Below are 16815 nucleotides of genomic sequence, written 5' to 3'. Positions count from 1 at the left end.
GACCTTTGTCTTGTTTCTCACATACTCAAGTTTCTAATCCTTCTGAATACAAGGGCATTTTTTTGTTCTTTACTGAAAGCATTGTGAACCCATAAATACACCCATAAATGTTCTCCTTGGATATTGGTAGTGGCATATTAACTATTCAAAGAGACTCTGTTAAGGCAACTAGGCCTAAAATTAAATCAGTCAGCTTGGTTTTGATTTCGTAGCATTTATCATAGAATCATGGAACTGGAAGGGACCTCGAGAGGTCATCTAGTCCAGTCCCCTGCACTCAAGGCAGGACTAAGTATTATCTAGACCATCCCTCACAGGTGTTCGTTCAACCTGCTCTTAAAAATCCCCAATGATGAAGATTCCACAACCTCTCTAGGCAATTTATTCCAGTGCTTAACCACCCTGACAGGAAGTTTTTCCTAATGTCCAACCTAAACCGCCCTTGCTGCAATTTAAGCCCATTGCTGCTTGTCCTATCCTCAGAGGTTAAGAAGAACAATTTTTCTCCCTCCTCCTTGTAACGACCTTTTATGTACTTGAAAACTGTTATCATGCCCCCTCTCAGTCTTCTCTTCTCCAGACTAAACAAACCCAATTTTTTCAATTTTCCCTCATAGGTCATGTTTTCTAGACCTTTAATCATTTTTGTTGCCCTTCTCTGGACTCTCTCCAGTTTGTCCACATCTTTCTTGAAATGCGGTGCCCAGAACTGGACACAATACTCCAGTTGAGGCCTAATCAGAGTGGAGTAGAGCGGAAGAATTACTTCTCATGTCTTGCTTACAATACTGCTAATACATCCCAGAATGATGTTTGCTTTTTTTGCAACAGTGTTACACTGTTGACTCTCATTTAGCTTGTGATCCACTATGACCCCCAGATCCCTTTCTGCAGTACTCCTTCCTAGGAAGTCATTTCCCATTTTGTATGTGTGCAACTGATTATTCTTTCCTAAGTGGAATACTTTGCATTTGTCCTGATTGAATTTCATCCTATTTACTTCAGACCATTTCTCCAGTTTGTCCAGATCATTTTTAATTTTAATCCTATCTTCCAAAGCACTTGCAACCCCCCCTGCCTCCCCCAAGCTTGGTGTCGTCCGCAAACTTTATAAGTGTACTCTCCATACCATTATCTAAATCATTGATGAAGATATTGAACAGAACCGGACCTAGAACCAATAACTGCGGGACCCCACTCGTTATGCCCTTTCAGCATGACTCTGAACCACTGATAACTACTCTCTGGGAACGATTTTCCAACCAGTTATGCACCTACCTTATAGTAGCTCCATCTAGGTTGTATCGACATTGCAAGGTAACACAGATAGAAAAAGAGCTAATAGGGTAGGGCAGTGATGCAAACAGGCAGAATATACAAGAATGTAAAAGAATCTTAGCTCTTCTGGTGCGTAGGCAGTAAGATTCTTGTATATCGGTCTGCATGGGCAAAAACAAGTGGTTTAGCTGAGTTAGCTCTGCTGAGTTAGGCCTTATCTAAACAAGAATGTTGCCCCAGTTTAACTTAAATGTTAAAACAGTGGAAACCCGTGTTGACACGCTTCTGATTAAGAATAGTTTATTTTGGTTAGCTTTAACACCTTTCTAATCAACTTAAATTAAATTGAAATTAACTTGGTTTATCCAAATCACAGTGACCACACAGCCTTTTGTTCCAGTTTAACTAAGGGCATAGTTGCATCTCTCAAGGATGTGAAAAATCCACACCCCTGAGAGATGTAGCTATAAGGACCTTATCCCTGGTTTAGACAGTGCTAAGTTGATGGAAGAATTTTTCTGTAAACCTAGCAACTGTCTCCCGTCGAAGGGGATTACCTGTGCCACAGAGAAGCACTGCAGTGGCGCAGCTGGGTTGCTCTAGTCTTTTCAGGGTAGACATACCCCAAAGCTGCTTAATATCCCACCTTTAATTTAAGCTTTCTCATGGTGAGGAAGCCGTAGGTTAACTAAACTGAAAATCCTACAGTGCCCACATAAGCATAGTTTAATACCTTTAAGATTGTCAGCACAAGCGCAACACAGCTGACTCAAACAATCTTAAAGGTGATAAACTATACCTGTATGGGCATTGAGGGGGGATGTAAGTCAAATTAAGCTGATTAGATTGAAAGGCACATCTCTTTTTTGCCCATGTAGACCGATCCTCTGAGATACCTGCTGGCTCACAAGAATGGACCAGTCAGAGCAAGAAGAATTGATGCCTTTGGAATAGTCTAGTGTCACTTACATGCGTCCGTTCTGGGTTGTCAGTGTGTGTTGCGAGTTGGGGTTTCCATCTGTTGCATTAGGCTGCTTTTAGATTTTTTTTGAACGGTGAGGATAGATTTTCTATTTTTTTTTTTTTTTTTTTAAATGTAATGTGCTCTCATGCTATGTCAAATACATGGCATATATTTGTCCATGTCATGCCTGAAACCTTTCAAAAACAGGCAGGCATGAAATGATAAAGGTTCATCATTTCTGCCTTCCATGTGTCTGTTTCTTCCTCTGTCCAAATTAACTCTTTACCTTTTACAATGCAATTTTGTTTTATTGTTGATGGTTACATTGAACTCAAGAGGCTGGGTAAGCTCTGCTAATTGCTCTGTTAGCCCACCACTCTTGTATTGCTAAAATCATGTAGAATTTGGGGCCTGGTTCAGGTTGGGGCTCGTTTTAATCAACTTTAAAAAAATCTTACAAAATAGCCACTACTAGACACAGCACCTTTTTGGTGCAAGAAGTAAGTTGTGGTTTTTTATTTTTTTTTCCTCACACTTGACCTTTATAAGAGTTGCTCTGCTGTTCCAACTCCTTCTGATTTCAGCACCTCTCTGGATTGGGTCCTTGAATTTTGAAGTCAGCTTCGAAGAGACAGTTTGGTGGCGATCCATGCACTGCTTTTGTCAGTCTTTGTGCACATTTTACTTATTCACAGTCTTTGCAGATTTTCTAATCTGGCATCTTTATCGTCTGATTTTCCTTTTGAGAAATATGTATTTCTAATAGGGATGAAATAGATCTTTCGTTTTTTGACTGGTGGAAAATATCTCACAAAAAGCCTTGAATCGGATAGTGCAGGAAGCTACTTGCTCTGTTACAGTAAAAACATAATAGATTAGGTGGTGGCAAACATGAGCTATGTCTTTTTCCTTCTTTAACGAAAAGGACTACACAAAGTTATCTGTTGGTTGTCACATCTCATCCCTTGAAACTGATTCACTGTTTACGGGGGAGATTTTCAAAGGCACAAAGGGGAGTTAGGAACCCAAGTCCCTGTGACTTTCAGTGAGAGTTGAGTGCGTAACTGCCTTTTGTGCCTTTGAAAATCTCTCCTTAAATCTGCCCGCAGGGCTACTTGAAAGAACTAAGGATTTCTTAATCCTAGAGGGTGGAGTAGGGGAGGGCTTTAATCTATTCCATCAGCCTTATTCATGCTGATAAATAGAACTATAAGTGTCAGTAGTCATTATGGGATTACTCTTCAGTCGTGTTGTATTCCTGTTAAACAAGTGGGCTTTCTATATTGAAACAAACGTTGACTTTTACAGATTTTGTGAAACTAAAGAAATCTTGATTAATGTATTTCCCCTAGTACTGTTGGTGTTAAGCCATATAAGTGACATCTTTGTGCTGAGTGTTAATACGCCAAGGACTGGAGAACTTCTTCAAGGAAAATCTTGTTTGGGGCTTGAACCCCAAATGCCATTAGACCTTTGATTGTCAGAAGCTGGGACTGGATGATGGGGGATAGATCACTCAATAATTGCCATGTTCTGATCATTCTCTCTGAAGCATCTGGCACTGGCCACTGTCAAAAGACAGGATATTGGCCTCGTTGGACTATTGGTCTGACCCAGTATGTCCTTTCTTATGTTTTTATAACCTTCCCTTTTGTAATGTAGACTCTGTAGCCTGAAATGTTTCAAGTGAAACTATATGGAATAGTTATTGATCTGGTGACCAAATTACCAGAACTTTTTAAAAATGACTGTTAAAAATATCTGACTTGAAGGTAGCTTTAGTTATAATCATATATTTATATTAGGTTTTTATAGAGATCTTTAGAATCCAGTTCTGCTATTCATCTTTAAAATTTAGACTAAAAATAGGCAATGTTAAAACAGGCATCACAGTCTTAATTTGTCAGTGTGTTTTGCTTTGAAATGATCTGTCTAATACTAACATAAGAATGGCCGTACTGGGTCAGACCAAAGGTCCATCTAGCCCAGTATCCTGTCTACTGACAGTGGCCAATGCCAGGTACCCCAGAGGGAGTGAACCTAACAGGTAATGATCAAGTGATCTCTCTCCTGCCATCCATCTCCACCCTCTGACAAACAGAGGCTAGGGACTCCATTCCTTACCCATCCTGGCTAATAACCATTAATGGACTTAACCTCCGTGAATTTATCCAATTCTCTTTTAAACGCTGTTATAGTCCTAGCCTTCACAACCTCCTCAGGCAAGGAGTTCCACAGGTTGACTGTGCGCTGTGTGAAGAAGAACTTCCTTTTATTTGTTTTAAACCTGCTGCCCATTAATTTCATTTGGTGGCCCCTAGTTCTTGTATTATGGGAATAAGTAAATAACTTTTCCTTATCTACTTTCTCCACATCACTCGTGATTTTTCTCCTCCATCATATCTCCCCTTAGTCTCCTCTTTTCCATACTAATACTAATACTAAAATCACATACTTTATGGAAAGGTGTTTGTTAAATCATAGGACATAATTGAGATTTTGGGAAGAGCTGCATAGATTCTTTTCTTTATTAATATTTGGTTAGTTCCTTGACTATCTAAAAGGTTTTTAGCTGTAACTTTGGAAGGCTAATAATATACCAGCATCATTTTGGATTATATTTTGTTTAACAAGAACATTAGATAAATATCTGAAACAAAGTCCACAATATATCAACTTGTCTAGATGCAGAAAACTTTTTATTCCAGAGTCCAACTGCGAACACTAAGCTTACTCAGAGAGGCATAAAGATTATTTCTCTGTTTCTAATATAATATTTTAACTGGCAAAACTCCAGTTTTCATTATGGTACTGCAAAGATTAACTTTGGCAACTGGTGAGTTGTAAATTTTATCTGATGCTAATATTGCACCGCGGGGATTGGGTCACATCAAGGCAAAGCTTGCATGTGGTAGCAATAATCTGATAAAGACTCTTTAATATGCAAAATTTATTATGGTAAAATCACCGTAGTATATTGGTCTTCAGATTTGAAAGCATGCATTTGCTGACTAATTTTTCTGCCTAAATTGTATTTTTATCTGTTCTCTACTGATTTCTTGTTAACTCCTTAACTCCTCATCTAGTTCTAGGACAATTTAGCCAGCTACATGCCAGTGTAACTCAGATTACGTTACACTGAAGAAAAACATCCATTCATTGCTTCAACACACTAAGTACTCAGTTCTGGGTACTTCTTTTTCTGTCTCTCTTTTTAAACTGTACGTGAACAAGATTGTAAATAGTGCATAATATAATTTGCCCTATATAGATAGTGAACTTATCAGCTCTGCTTGATTTAGGTACTTGGTAGAGGTGAAAGGAGAGGGCTTTATCCATTAGCCATCTAGTGTGGGAGATAATGGTTGACACTGTAATTTCCTTTATGTAAACATATCTCTTCTGTTTATCAATCACCCTTAACAACAAGGTATCAATCATGTTTCTTTTTTTGTTGTTCTATTTCTCATAAAATATCACTCATCAAAGACCAAACAAGGCTTAAAGAAAAAAGTTCAAAGTGAAGATAACTAAAATTTGTATAATCTATGGCGAGTAAATATGCACACTAACATGTATAAGTCTGTAGACAATGAATGCTAAATTACCTGGCACCTGTTAGTCCCAATATTAGGCCTGCTAGCCGGAGTGAAAATAGCTGCACCGCCCTATGGCTCCAATTTAAAGAAATAAACACTTGTGCACTGCTTATTGCATAACTGATTTAATTGTAAAGTTTTGTCAGTTAGCTCATCATATAACACTTTTAAAAATGTATCTTGAATTATGTGTCTTACATTTTTATCATCTTTCACTTCTGGCTTCTCTTCACTTCTTTATTTTTTCCCCTTTATTAGATCATGGTGTAAGTCTGTCAGTTATTTTTGGTGTCTTTCTCCCTTTGCTTCCATTATTTCCCTTTTGCTTTGTTCCCTTACTCTGTGTGGTTTTCTCTATACATATCTATATATGTCTCACTTCTCCAGCCCCACAAAAAATTATTTCAGTAACCTGTTTATTTTCCAGTCTATTCCATCACGCTCGTCCACACAAATCCACTAACTTGGTCACACGCTCACTCCCATCAAATACCTCATGTCACATTCCAGGGTGCAATCCAGACCAGTGAGGGTTTGTGTCACCACTTGCCCTGCAACTTTGGGTGCCTCACAATGTTTTGATGATGTAGCTCCCAACCTGGGCTGCTCACAAACAGCCTTCCAGCATGCAGGTCACACCCTAAGGGCTGGACAGTGCAGACACAATTTTTGGAAAAAATACAGGCCTAGGAGTGTGATGGGGTTATCCTGCAAGTATAGGATCTGAGGCTGGTGGAAACCAGACTGTGGTTGGTGTGTTGCTGACAGACTGCTGGGCTCAGAGCTGCTGGATGTGTTTATTTGAATATTTTCTATTTCTAAATATATTTTCAGGCTTTTAATCTCTTTGGTTGTAGATGGGTGTGTTGTAAACTTGTGTTTGGGTGGGCCAATAAATAACGCCAATAATAATAAATAATGGCCAGGTAGGACCGTGGGCCAATAAATAACGCTTTTATCTCCAGGCTGTGACTAAGCTTTCTTGGAAAATTTCCCACCATCACTGTAGAGCTGGTGCAATTTCACCTGTCTTGTGAAGAACAGTGGGGAGTGTTTCAGGGTAGTATGGGGCTAATGCAGCTGTGGGAAGTTATTGGAAGCTCCTCAGCATAGCTGCAGACCAAGAGAAGAGGCCAAAGGGCAAGGACCAATGAAGGCACATCAGCTTGCCCAGATTATGGCCGGGACTTTGCATGAAATCTAGTACCTAATGTTGAGGCATTCTGAACATGTGTGAAGGCAAAAATGTCACTTCAGCCCACTATGTCATAGGCAACTTGTCAAGGTCAGGCCACTCAGTTAGTCTTTGGAAGGACTTGACCTTGGAAAGTTACCCATGACGCACAGTATATTGAGGTGTTCTGTTGGATAAGGGGGCAAATGATAATTTTGCCTTCAGGAGTGTAGGGCAACTGTCCATCGTGTTTAATTTGTGCTCCTAGATGGATGGCTTCACCAAAACAACTCTGGCATTGTTCACAAGGAAACAATTTCTCTCTATTGGTATTAGGCTTAGCTTTTATTTAACAGGGTGGCGGTGTTTCCTTCTTGACCCTTTTTAGTCAGTATGTTGATGACTTAGCCAAAAAATTAATTAAAATACAAAATCCCCTATTATAAACAAAATCCTCAGCAAGTACATATACTAATCTCAGAGCAAAAGGAAGGATGAGGAGAAATGTATACAGGCACAAAAACACTCTTAAGAAGTTGAGCAGAACTTTATTGCAACGAGACTGAAACCATCACAGAAATTTCTCTTGGCATATACTTAACTTCCCGGGAGAGGGCTCTTCTTTTCCGACAGACTGTCACAGTCTCAATTTGTCCTAAGCCCTCTTTAGATTGGGCTTTTCTGGTTGTCCAGCTGTGCAACCTAATGAATAGGAAAAGTCCCCATGTCACATAAAGGTGCCATCGGGTCTCCCAACATTTTCACTAACTTCTGCATCTCCCTTTCTCTCTCTTTTTTTTTTTTTTCCCCCCCCCCGGGGGCAGCTTTCCTTTCCCCACTGATGCTCTTCACTCAGCTTCGTCTTCACTGACACAAAGCAAGATATCAAACATGCTGTAGTTAGCTTGCTGTATAATCCTGAGTGGAGGCAGAAGGCACTTAGTGTCTACCATGAAAGTGGCTAGGTGAGGTCAGTGCTATGTACCTCCTGCCCATGGTTAACCTCACCTAATTTACTCTCATAAAAATAAATTGATTTTTCCCCACTCTGTTTTTAGTTATCCTTTGGTAAAAGCATACCCTTAGTGCTGCTGCTGGTCTGCCAGATGGGAGCCACGCTGAACAGCTTCCTCTCAGTGATCATTTAGGAGCTATCCCTCTCATTTCAATCATTCCTTCAACAAAACACTGAATTTAACATTTTGAGTAGGCTTCTAGGATATGAATATCGCTGTACTCCGCACAGGAAAAATCTCAATGTCCCCATTCTTCCCCAGCCCTATATGTAACTTATCTGAGTATGGATATGTAGCCCAGGCAGTTGTATTTGTTTTGCTAACAAAATCAGTGCAGTGTGAAAAAGAAATGTCATGGGTCAGTTGATTTCCATGACGCTTTGGATAATAAACTAAATTGGGATCATGTAAGAATTCTACGTGGATTTATCTCAATGAAAGGGAAGGGGAGTCTGGGAAAGTTATCAGTTTTGTGTAAGGCTTCTTCATGTGAATTTGTTCTGAGTGTGGATTAGACCAGAACAGTAGTTATATAAGTTATCATTCAGGGTTTAAAATGATAAAATCAAATCCTTCCTCCTGCTCAAATGTTCTTGGCACTAAAAGACATGTAGGTATTTTGATCTCAGTTTTAATTCCCCAGTTTTGAAATGAAGCCATTAAAATTGTATTTAAAATATTTTACTGTAGAAAATATGATAATGATTCTGAAATTATTGCAGACTATCTAGGGAGGCTGGAAGGTACTACCATACATGTAGCTGCTTTTCTTGCATGCTCTCTCCTAATTAGGATGTATTAATGTGTAGAGGCCAAATTCAGATCTCATTTACACTTGGTAAATCCAGAGTAACTCAGTTTGTCTGTATTAAAGATGCTCTGGATTACTTAATGTAGCTATATCAACGTTTTTTTTCTACATGCTTCAGTGTGTGGCAACAAGCAACAACCCCATAGGGTTTGCTATGTTGCTAAAAATGATTGAACATGACTAAAAGAAGTAAGAGGCCATCTTAGAATGCAGTCATAATAGTTTGAAATGTTCTTGCCCTCAGTTTAGATCTCTGATGCAAGGATTGCCATTTTACTTTTGAAATATCCATTGTTGAATGTTCTACTACTTACTCTTTTTTTCCTCATTCTCCTTTTTTGTGTAAACCAATCAGTCATGATAATCCCCGTTTATTTTGGCATAATCTGCTGCCAAAGTGGTTATATCACAAATGGAGGATTATGGTTTTATTTGCCTGAATAGGCAGGGGATGGGTTATGAAAGAGAATCTTTTTATTCACACTCAGTAGTTAGAGTTGGGGATAGCGGTTGATCATCTCAAAGGTTTAAGCTTTAATATGCACTGATGTTGCTTTGGAATAATAGAACCCCGTCCTCTTCAAGAGTACCTTAAAAGTCTAACATTCCAAATTCAGTTATTCTTCTGTAATATTAAACTGCTGTTGGCTTTTCCTCTTTTAATTTAACAGAGTTCTCTGGCAGAGACACTGGACAGCAGTGGAAGTTTAGATGCGCAGAGAGCTGACATGATTTACACAATTGAGGATGTTCCTCCCTGGTACCTCTGCATATTCTTGGGGTTACAGGTACATTTCAAAACGCATATTTCTGAAGAAATCCATTTTTTGGTTTATAATCTTTAAGAAAATGTTCAGCATTTTTATATAGTACATAGTGGTACGTGATACAGATATTCAACAATGTTGGTGACTTGCCTTCTGCTTTGAGTCCATTTGATTACTTATTGAAGTGGTTGGGGGGCTGGAAGCCCACTCTGGCAACAGAGTTGTGTATTGTGAATGAAGCAGAGTGGATGGAAAGTACTACCGGGGAGTCTTAAAACAGCTGGAAGCTTATAAAAGTCCTATTTGTTGTTATGCTCCCCTACATTCATATCTGTATTAATTTTCTTCTCCAGCATTCCTAGATTTTTGCAAAAAAGCCTATCATGGCAAGATAGCCTGCCTGCAAAATATCTCCTTCCCTTCTCTACCACCTCACTAGAATTCACATATTGACAAAGAGCTATAATGTTGCTTGCTAGCTGTTGCATTTCAGGAATTACTGGAGACTCACTTCACAAATAGCCATTTGGGCTGCTACCTAACACGTGTTCCATAATTTAACTAAAAATTAAAATTCAGTAACAACTTGTCACTCATGAATTCATGTGAGGATAATATAGGGGTATGGAAGGTGAGAGAGATGCTGTGTTAATGTTCTGATCTTTCTTGGAGGTACTGCTTTTAGTAGGGTTAGTTCTGGGAATGACTAGCACCAAGATGGCAGCATCCACTGGCTGGAAAGCTGGTTAATTATGACCCCTCCCCCCCCGCCTGCTGAGTTCCTTGTACTTTTCAGGCATTTGTTTGTACTTTGTGTTAGTTAGCGAGTTAGACTATGTCTACACTAGGAGTGCTTTATGGGTATATGAATACCAGTGTACTATACTGGCAAAGTGCTCCTAGTGTGGGCACAACTAGACCGGCAAGGCTGTGCTTTGTACTGGTGTAATAAAAGCGCCCCCCACGAATGAAACAAGTTCTAGTGGTAAAAGCACAGTTTTGCTGGTATATCTCTGTCTAAACTACAGACTTCTGCCAAAACAGTTATGTTGGTCATGAATCTCACTCTTTGCATCCTTGACCAACTTAGTAATGCCGGCAGAAGTCTGTAGCATAGACGTGGCCATAGTAGAACTTAATGGACAGCCAAGACAGCTGGATTCTAGTCGCAGTTTTGCTGTGAATGTGGGCAAGTCCTTTCATCTCTCTCCCCCTCTCTAAAAAGGGTAATAAAATTACCCCAAAGGAGTGTTGAGACTTCATTAGTATTTGTAAAAATACTTTGAGATCCTCAAACAAATGACTCCTTAGAAATCCAAAGTGGCTTATTTTTATTCCTGCAGTTATTCATCAGCTAGTACTGCAGGAATTTTCTTTTTCTTACATAGTTGAACATGCAGCTTTTTAATAATTTTTTTAATCTACTTGGATTGGAGCAGAATAAATCCATGATTTGGCTAGTCTCTAACATTCCAGAACTTATCCCCTATATAGTTTTTCATACTGAAGTACTATTTAAATTCATGTCTAATCAGACAGTCTTTCATGTGATCCTCACGTGAATTAATTTGGTGGATAGGAGGAATGCGGTGGACATAATATACCTGGACTTCAGCAAGTCTTTTAACACAGTCCCACATGACATTCTGATAAGTCTGCTGGAGAAATGCAGGCTCAGCAGAACTACCATTCAGTGGATATGCAGTTGGTTAAACAACCGCAAACTAAGAGTAACTATTAATGGAATGATGTGGGATTAGAGGGAGGTCTCAAGTGGGGTTCCACAGGGATCTGTTCTGGGTCTGATGTTGTTTAACACCTTTATTAATGACCTGGATGTAGGAATAGAGAGCGTACCAATCAAATTTGCAGATAACACACAGCTGTGTGTGTGTGCGGGGGGGGGGGGAGGTTGCAAACACTTTGGCGGATAGAGCTAAAATTCAGAAGGATCTTGATAAATTTGAGTACTGGGCTATAGGCACCAAAATGAAAATCAACAAAGACAAATGTAAGGTGCTACACTTATGGAAGAAAAACCAAATGTACAAATACAGAATGAGGGATAACTGGCTTGGCAGCAGCACTGCTCAGAAGGATCTGGGAGTTGTGGTGGATCACAACCTCAACATGAGTCAGCAATGCGATGCTGTTACAAAAAAAAGCAAATGTAATTTTAGGTTGCATTAACAGAGGCATAGCACGCAAGTTATAGAAAGTGATAGTGCTGCTCTATTTGGCGCTGGTTAGGTCTCAGCTGGAGGACTGTGTCCAATTTTGGTCACCAGTGTATAGAAAGGATGCAGAGAAACTGAAAAGGATCCAGTGGTGAGCCACAAAGATGATCAAAGTGGTGGAATGCAAGCCATATAAGCAAAGGCTGAAGGAACCGGATATGTTTAGTTTGGAAAAGAGGAGACTAAGAGGGGACATGACAGCTATCTTCAAATACTTAAAAGCACAGTTGCCAACTTTCACGCTGTAAATAAGCACCCCGACTTTCACAATAAGCCACAAATCAAGCTAATCCCATTTCAAAACAAGGCAAAAACAAGCCAATCCCTAAGAACCCCAACACTCTATGTGACTAGATCCCCCCGGTGTGCAGCCTGGGACTGTGGTGGGCCCGCTGTGCACCCCTGACTCTCTACCCCCCTTGCCCCTGCTTGCCAGGAGCTGATCCAAAAAAAAAAAAAAGCAACAAGCTACAAGCCAGAAACTAGCCAACAAGCAACTCACAAGCCAATTAAGCCAAAAACAAGCCCAATTTCTGCAGTTTCTTTGCGGATTTGGCATGTCTGCTTAAAAGGCTGCCATAAAAAAGATAGAGAAGAATTGTTCTCTCTTGCCACAGAGGCAGTGGGACAAGACAGTGGGTTCAAACTACAGCATAGCAGATTTAGATTAAATCACAGTGAAAACTTCCTAAATGTAAGAATAGTAGGACAATGGAACAGACTGCCTCAGGAGGTTGTGGAAACTTCTTCACTAGAGGTTTTCAAAAGGAGGCTGGATAGTCATTTGTCTTAGATGGTTTAGACACAACAAATCCTGCATCTTGGCAGGGGTGTAGACTAGATGACCCTTGCGGTCCCTTCTAACCCTGTGATTTTGTGTGTTTCAAAATGGAGAGAGCTATTTTTCTGCTTTTGTAAGTTGGAAGCTGCTTCAGCATGGTTACCTAGATACCTACTCATCAAGAATAAGAACAGGAACCATTTAGCTATGTAAATAGCCTAATTTATCATCTATAAGTAGAAGTCATTAGTAGCTGGCTAAAAGTAGCTAAACATGGAAAGTAAAAAACACTAGGAATTAAAATATTTGGAACCAGAAAACAATGAGAGGGTTGGTGGTTAATTTAAAGAAATGAATAAACTGAGTGTAAAGGAAAAATGGTGCATCTCTGAGGTTCTTGTATGTGTGATTATTAGTATTAACAAGCTGTTCATTCTTTGTGTTCACAGCACTACCTGACATGTTTTAGTGGAACTATAGCAGTACCTTTTTTGCTAGCTGATGCCATGTGTGTTGGATTTGACCAGTGGGCTACCAGCCAATTGATTGGGACCATTTTCTTCTGTGTAGGGATCACTACTTTGTTACAAACAACTTTTGGATGCAGGTGAGATCAAAACTCATACTTCATTCTTTATTGTTGAGATACTGATGGTGGGGTACACATCTCTTTAAATGTACAGGATATCCAAGAAGTGCATAGGGTATTTCAGAGGATGAATGTGAAATACAGAATAACAGTTCAAACTCAAGATTGCTCGGGAATAGGGTTGTCTGATCCTAATTTTGGAAGGTTTCACACAAAAAAAGGATATGAAGTAAAAGAATAAGGCTATGTCTACACTTAAAACATTACAGCTCCAGCTACGCTACTGTAGCGCTTCAGTGTAAACTTACTATACTCACTTATTACTGTGACTGGAAGGGTTCTCCTGTCGCTGTAGTAAATCTACCTCCCCAAGAGGCCGTAGCTAGATCAACGGAAGAATTATTCCATCGATGTAGCACTGTTATAGACGTGCTTGGGGGTTAGGTCAGCTCTGCTACATCACTCAGAGATGTGGATTTTTCACACCCCAGAGCAATATAGCTGGGTTGATCTAATTTTCTAATGTAGACCATCACTACATTTTGGATAACTGGGAAGCTGTTTCGAATGAAAGAAGGCATGAGCAGAATAAAAGAGTAGAGGAGCGGGGAAGTAATGAGGAGAAACAAGATGAATGAACATAGGGAAAAAATTATTTAGCCCACTTTAAAGAGTGACTGCTTAGAATACTGTCATTGTACTACTTGCCAAAAAATAACCAGTTGAAGTTTTGGTGTATGGACACAGTAACATCTGCTGCTGCTGCTTCTGTCGTATTGTGCTGTGACAGTTTCAGCAAGGTGATTGTCAAAGTATGTTGAAATAGTAGGATCTCTGGAGTCAGATACTTGAAGAAGCTAATGTACGACTCTGATGCTTCCGGGTGCAGGTGTATTTCAGTGAAAGAAAGTGATCTGTGTAGTTAATCATGCTTAAGGATAAAATGCTGATATAGAAGAATCTCTCTCTGTTCTGCCAAAACCCTTATACTTTTGAATCACTTTTACGTAACTAAGGTAGATAATATAATAGATATTAGAAAAGGGAAGGGCAACTTCTTATACCTGATCTTACTGTTTCTGCCAATAACACACCCTTTGCATATGTTTCCTTGTAAATTCCTTCTGTGGGAATGGGTGGGAAATAAAGGTCTTCTTTCTTAGCTACGCAGAGGTGCCAGTATCACTTTACCACAAGCTGTCAAGGAACATAAGCGTTAGATTAGCTTGCTTGGGGTTCCTGTATCTTTCACACCACTGTTTCTGGAAGTGCTATTTTAATACGATGACATATCTGAGACTGGTCTAAATATTGCCAGATTTTTAAAATAATATGTTATTGCCAAAATGTAGTACGTTCTAACAACAGTGAAGTTAAAATAAAAATAAAAAAGTAGTTATCATTATACTTGGAATACTGCAGAGAGATTTTAACTAAACATTTACTTAAACCCTTGGTCATCCATTATTTGTCCGGGTCAAGGGATGGATAAAACCCACAAGTTTGTTTCTGCATCTTGAATAGAATCAAGAAAGAAAAATAAGACCAGAAGAAAGATACTCATTGTATTATCATGTCCAAGCATTACTGTTCAAGTGTCACTTAATTCATCATAAAAATGATATAAGATGAAGTCTTAGACTTTCAATGAAAAATGGACAACATAGTCCCAATTAAAAACATTTACCCAAGAAACAGACTCTTTGGGTGGAGGAGATCACTCAGCAGGGAAAAAAGGGCAAACCCGTTAAACAAATCATTTAGGATTGTTAATGCAGATCAGCCAAAGGGAAAAAATCCAAAAACCTCTTCAGGCAATTCAGGCTTCCTGAGTCAAAGTCCTTGTGGTGTTTGTTTTTTGTTTTCAATAGTCTGGAGAAAGTCTGATCTGCCGTCTCACCTTCCTTCTACCTCTTCAGAAAAGCTTCTTTGTCCTTTTCTTACCCTCAGCTTTTCTAAGAGTTGTAAAGCTGCTTTGATATTTCTTTCATCATATGTTTACTTGAGAAATAGGAAGGGATGTTTGTCTGGGTGGAATTGTCGGAAAGGAGAGAAAAGCATTTGCTTTTTCCCAAGACCATGTTTTCCTTGCAACAAAATTCTCTGTCCCTCACATATATGAGACAGTTTTCTTTCCTATTCGGTTTGTCCTTCCTGTTTATACTCATTTGAAGTTAAGAGAGTTGGCTTAATGCTCAAATACACTTATTCCTAGATCTTTTGCTATACATTTATAAAGGGGGAGAGGGTAGCAGAGAAGCATGGGCCAGGCCCCTCATTGTCTTCAATCTAATCACATTTAAATTGAACAGCTATATCTGATTATGTTGCTGCTTACTTCAAATGCTTGTTACCTTTAACACATTACTTTTTACCTCCTTATCTTGCATCTTATACTGGCCTTCACGTATAGGGTCAAGGAGTAGTCACGGAAATTGGAAGATATGGTCAGTTCTTAGTCTTTTTTAGATTAAAAAGTCATCTTCATTTTTTAGACCACTGAAGACTTGCTCCATCACCTCTCAGACCTATTCCACTGCCTTGTTTGTGAGGAGAATTAGCGGCTGAACATTTTGTAACTGTTAGCATGTGATATTGTTTTATATTTGGTTGGGACCTGCAGACACGAACTACACTTGAAATGAGATTCTTACAAGGTTTATTGGCAAGCCTGTGAACTGAGAAATGTTTAAACAAATAAAGCCATTATGGTTTCAGAAAGGTAAAATTTCACTGGTTAAAAGCCCTTAGAGATGGATGTAGCCAGTTACCTGGAGCCATTGTGGTTAGTCTGGTATCCATACTAATTTTAGGAATTCAGGCTATTTACCAAAGCATAGCTCTTTGCCAGCCTTTTAGATTAATACAAAGGAACTATTATGATCTGAGAGATAAATATGTACCTCGATCCATATTTTAGGTTTGCTGAATTATGTCTCTGTAGTATCTAAGCATTGTTACATCTATGCAATGCATTGATGTTAGTTAGAATGTTTCAAAACAACATTTTAATTACTCAGAATCTGTCTTCAATAGCGCTAGTGTCAAAACCTTAACCACTAGGAAATTCAGAGTTGCCCTTGAAATTGCATCCCGACCGTATGTTTATATGGGCTTGGGTAATGTATCCACTTCGTACTTTTGTGTGATCTTAGGCATGTGATGCATTACTGTTTATAGCGTACTTTTAGGGCATAGCTTCAGTTTATCAAGATTGTAGTACAATTCCACTAAGATATATAATTGTTACTTAAAACAAAAGGTGAGATTGTACTAGGTTTTCTTCCGATTTTTGTTGTGGTGTTTCCATGTATCGTCACTTCATTGTATATTGCTGACAAATTACCATGAATTTATCTGAGAAGAGTGAATTTGTTTTCTCTTGAGAAGAATGAAATGTAATAACCACTGGAGTCCCTTGATCATGTCCTTATAAAAGACCAGCCATTTTAGCCTTGACAAAAAGTCCATTGTGACTGGGGTGACCGGATAGCAAGTGTAAAAAATCGGGACAGGGGGTGGGGGGGTAATAGGTGCCTATATAACAGAGAGCCCCCAAAATTGGGACTGTCCCTATAAAATCGGGACATCTGGTCACC

The 16815-nt window shown here is 39.2% G+C and overlaps 1 protein-coding gene across 1 annotated transcript in view; it reads left to right on the top strand.

Moving 5' to 3' along the window:
- SLC23A2 (solute carrier family 23 member 2) overlaps nucleotides 1-16815 on the top strand; it is a 96659-nt gene that overhangs the window by 48208 nt on the left and 31636 nt on the right. Inside the window, exons 5-6 of the mRNA XM_065398715.1 lie at nucleotides 9514-9630; nucleotides 13077-13234. Of these exons, the coding sequence (XP_065254787.1) occupies nucleotides 9514-9630; nucleotides 13077-13234 (275 nt within the window). The remainder of the gene's footprint in view (nucleotides 1-9513; nucleotides 9631-13076; nucleotides 13235-16815) is intronic.

This window comes from Emys orbicularis, chromosome 2 (assembly GCF_028017835.1).
Source record: "Emys orbicularis isolate rEmyOrb1 chromosome 2, rEmyOrb1.hap1, whole genome shotgun sequence".
In the NCBI taxonomy this organism is placed as follows: Eukaryota; Metazoa; Chordata; order Testudines; family Emydidae; genus Emys; species Emys orbicularis.
Note: the sequence above shows the minus strand (reverse complement) of the source record. Positions and strands in the feature narration are given on the sequence as shown.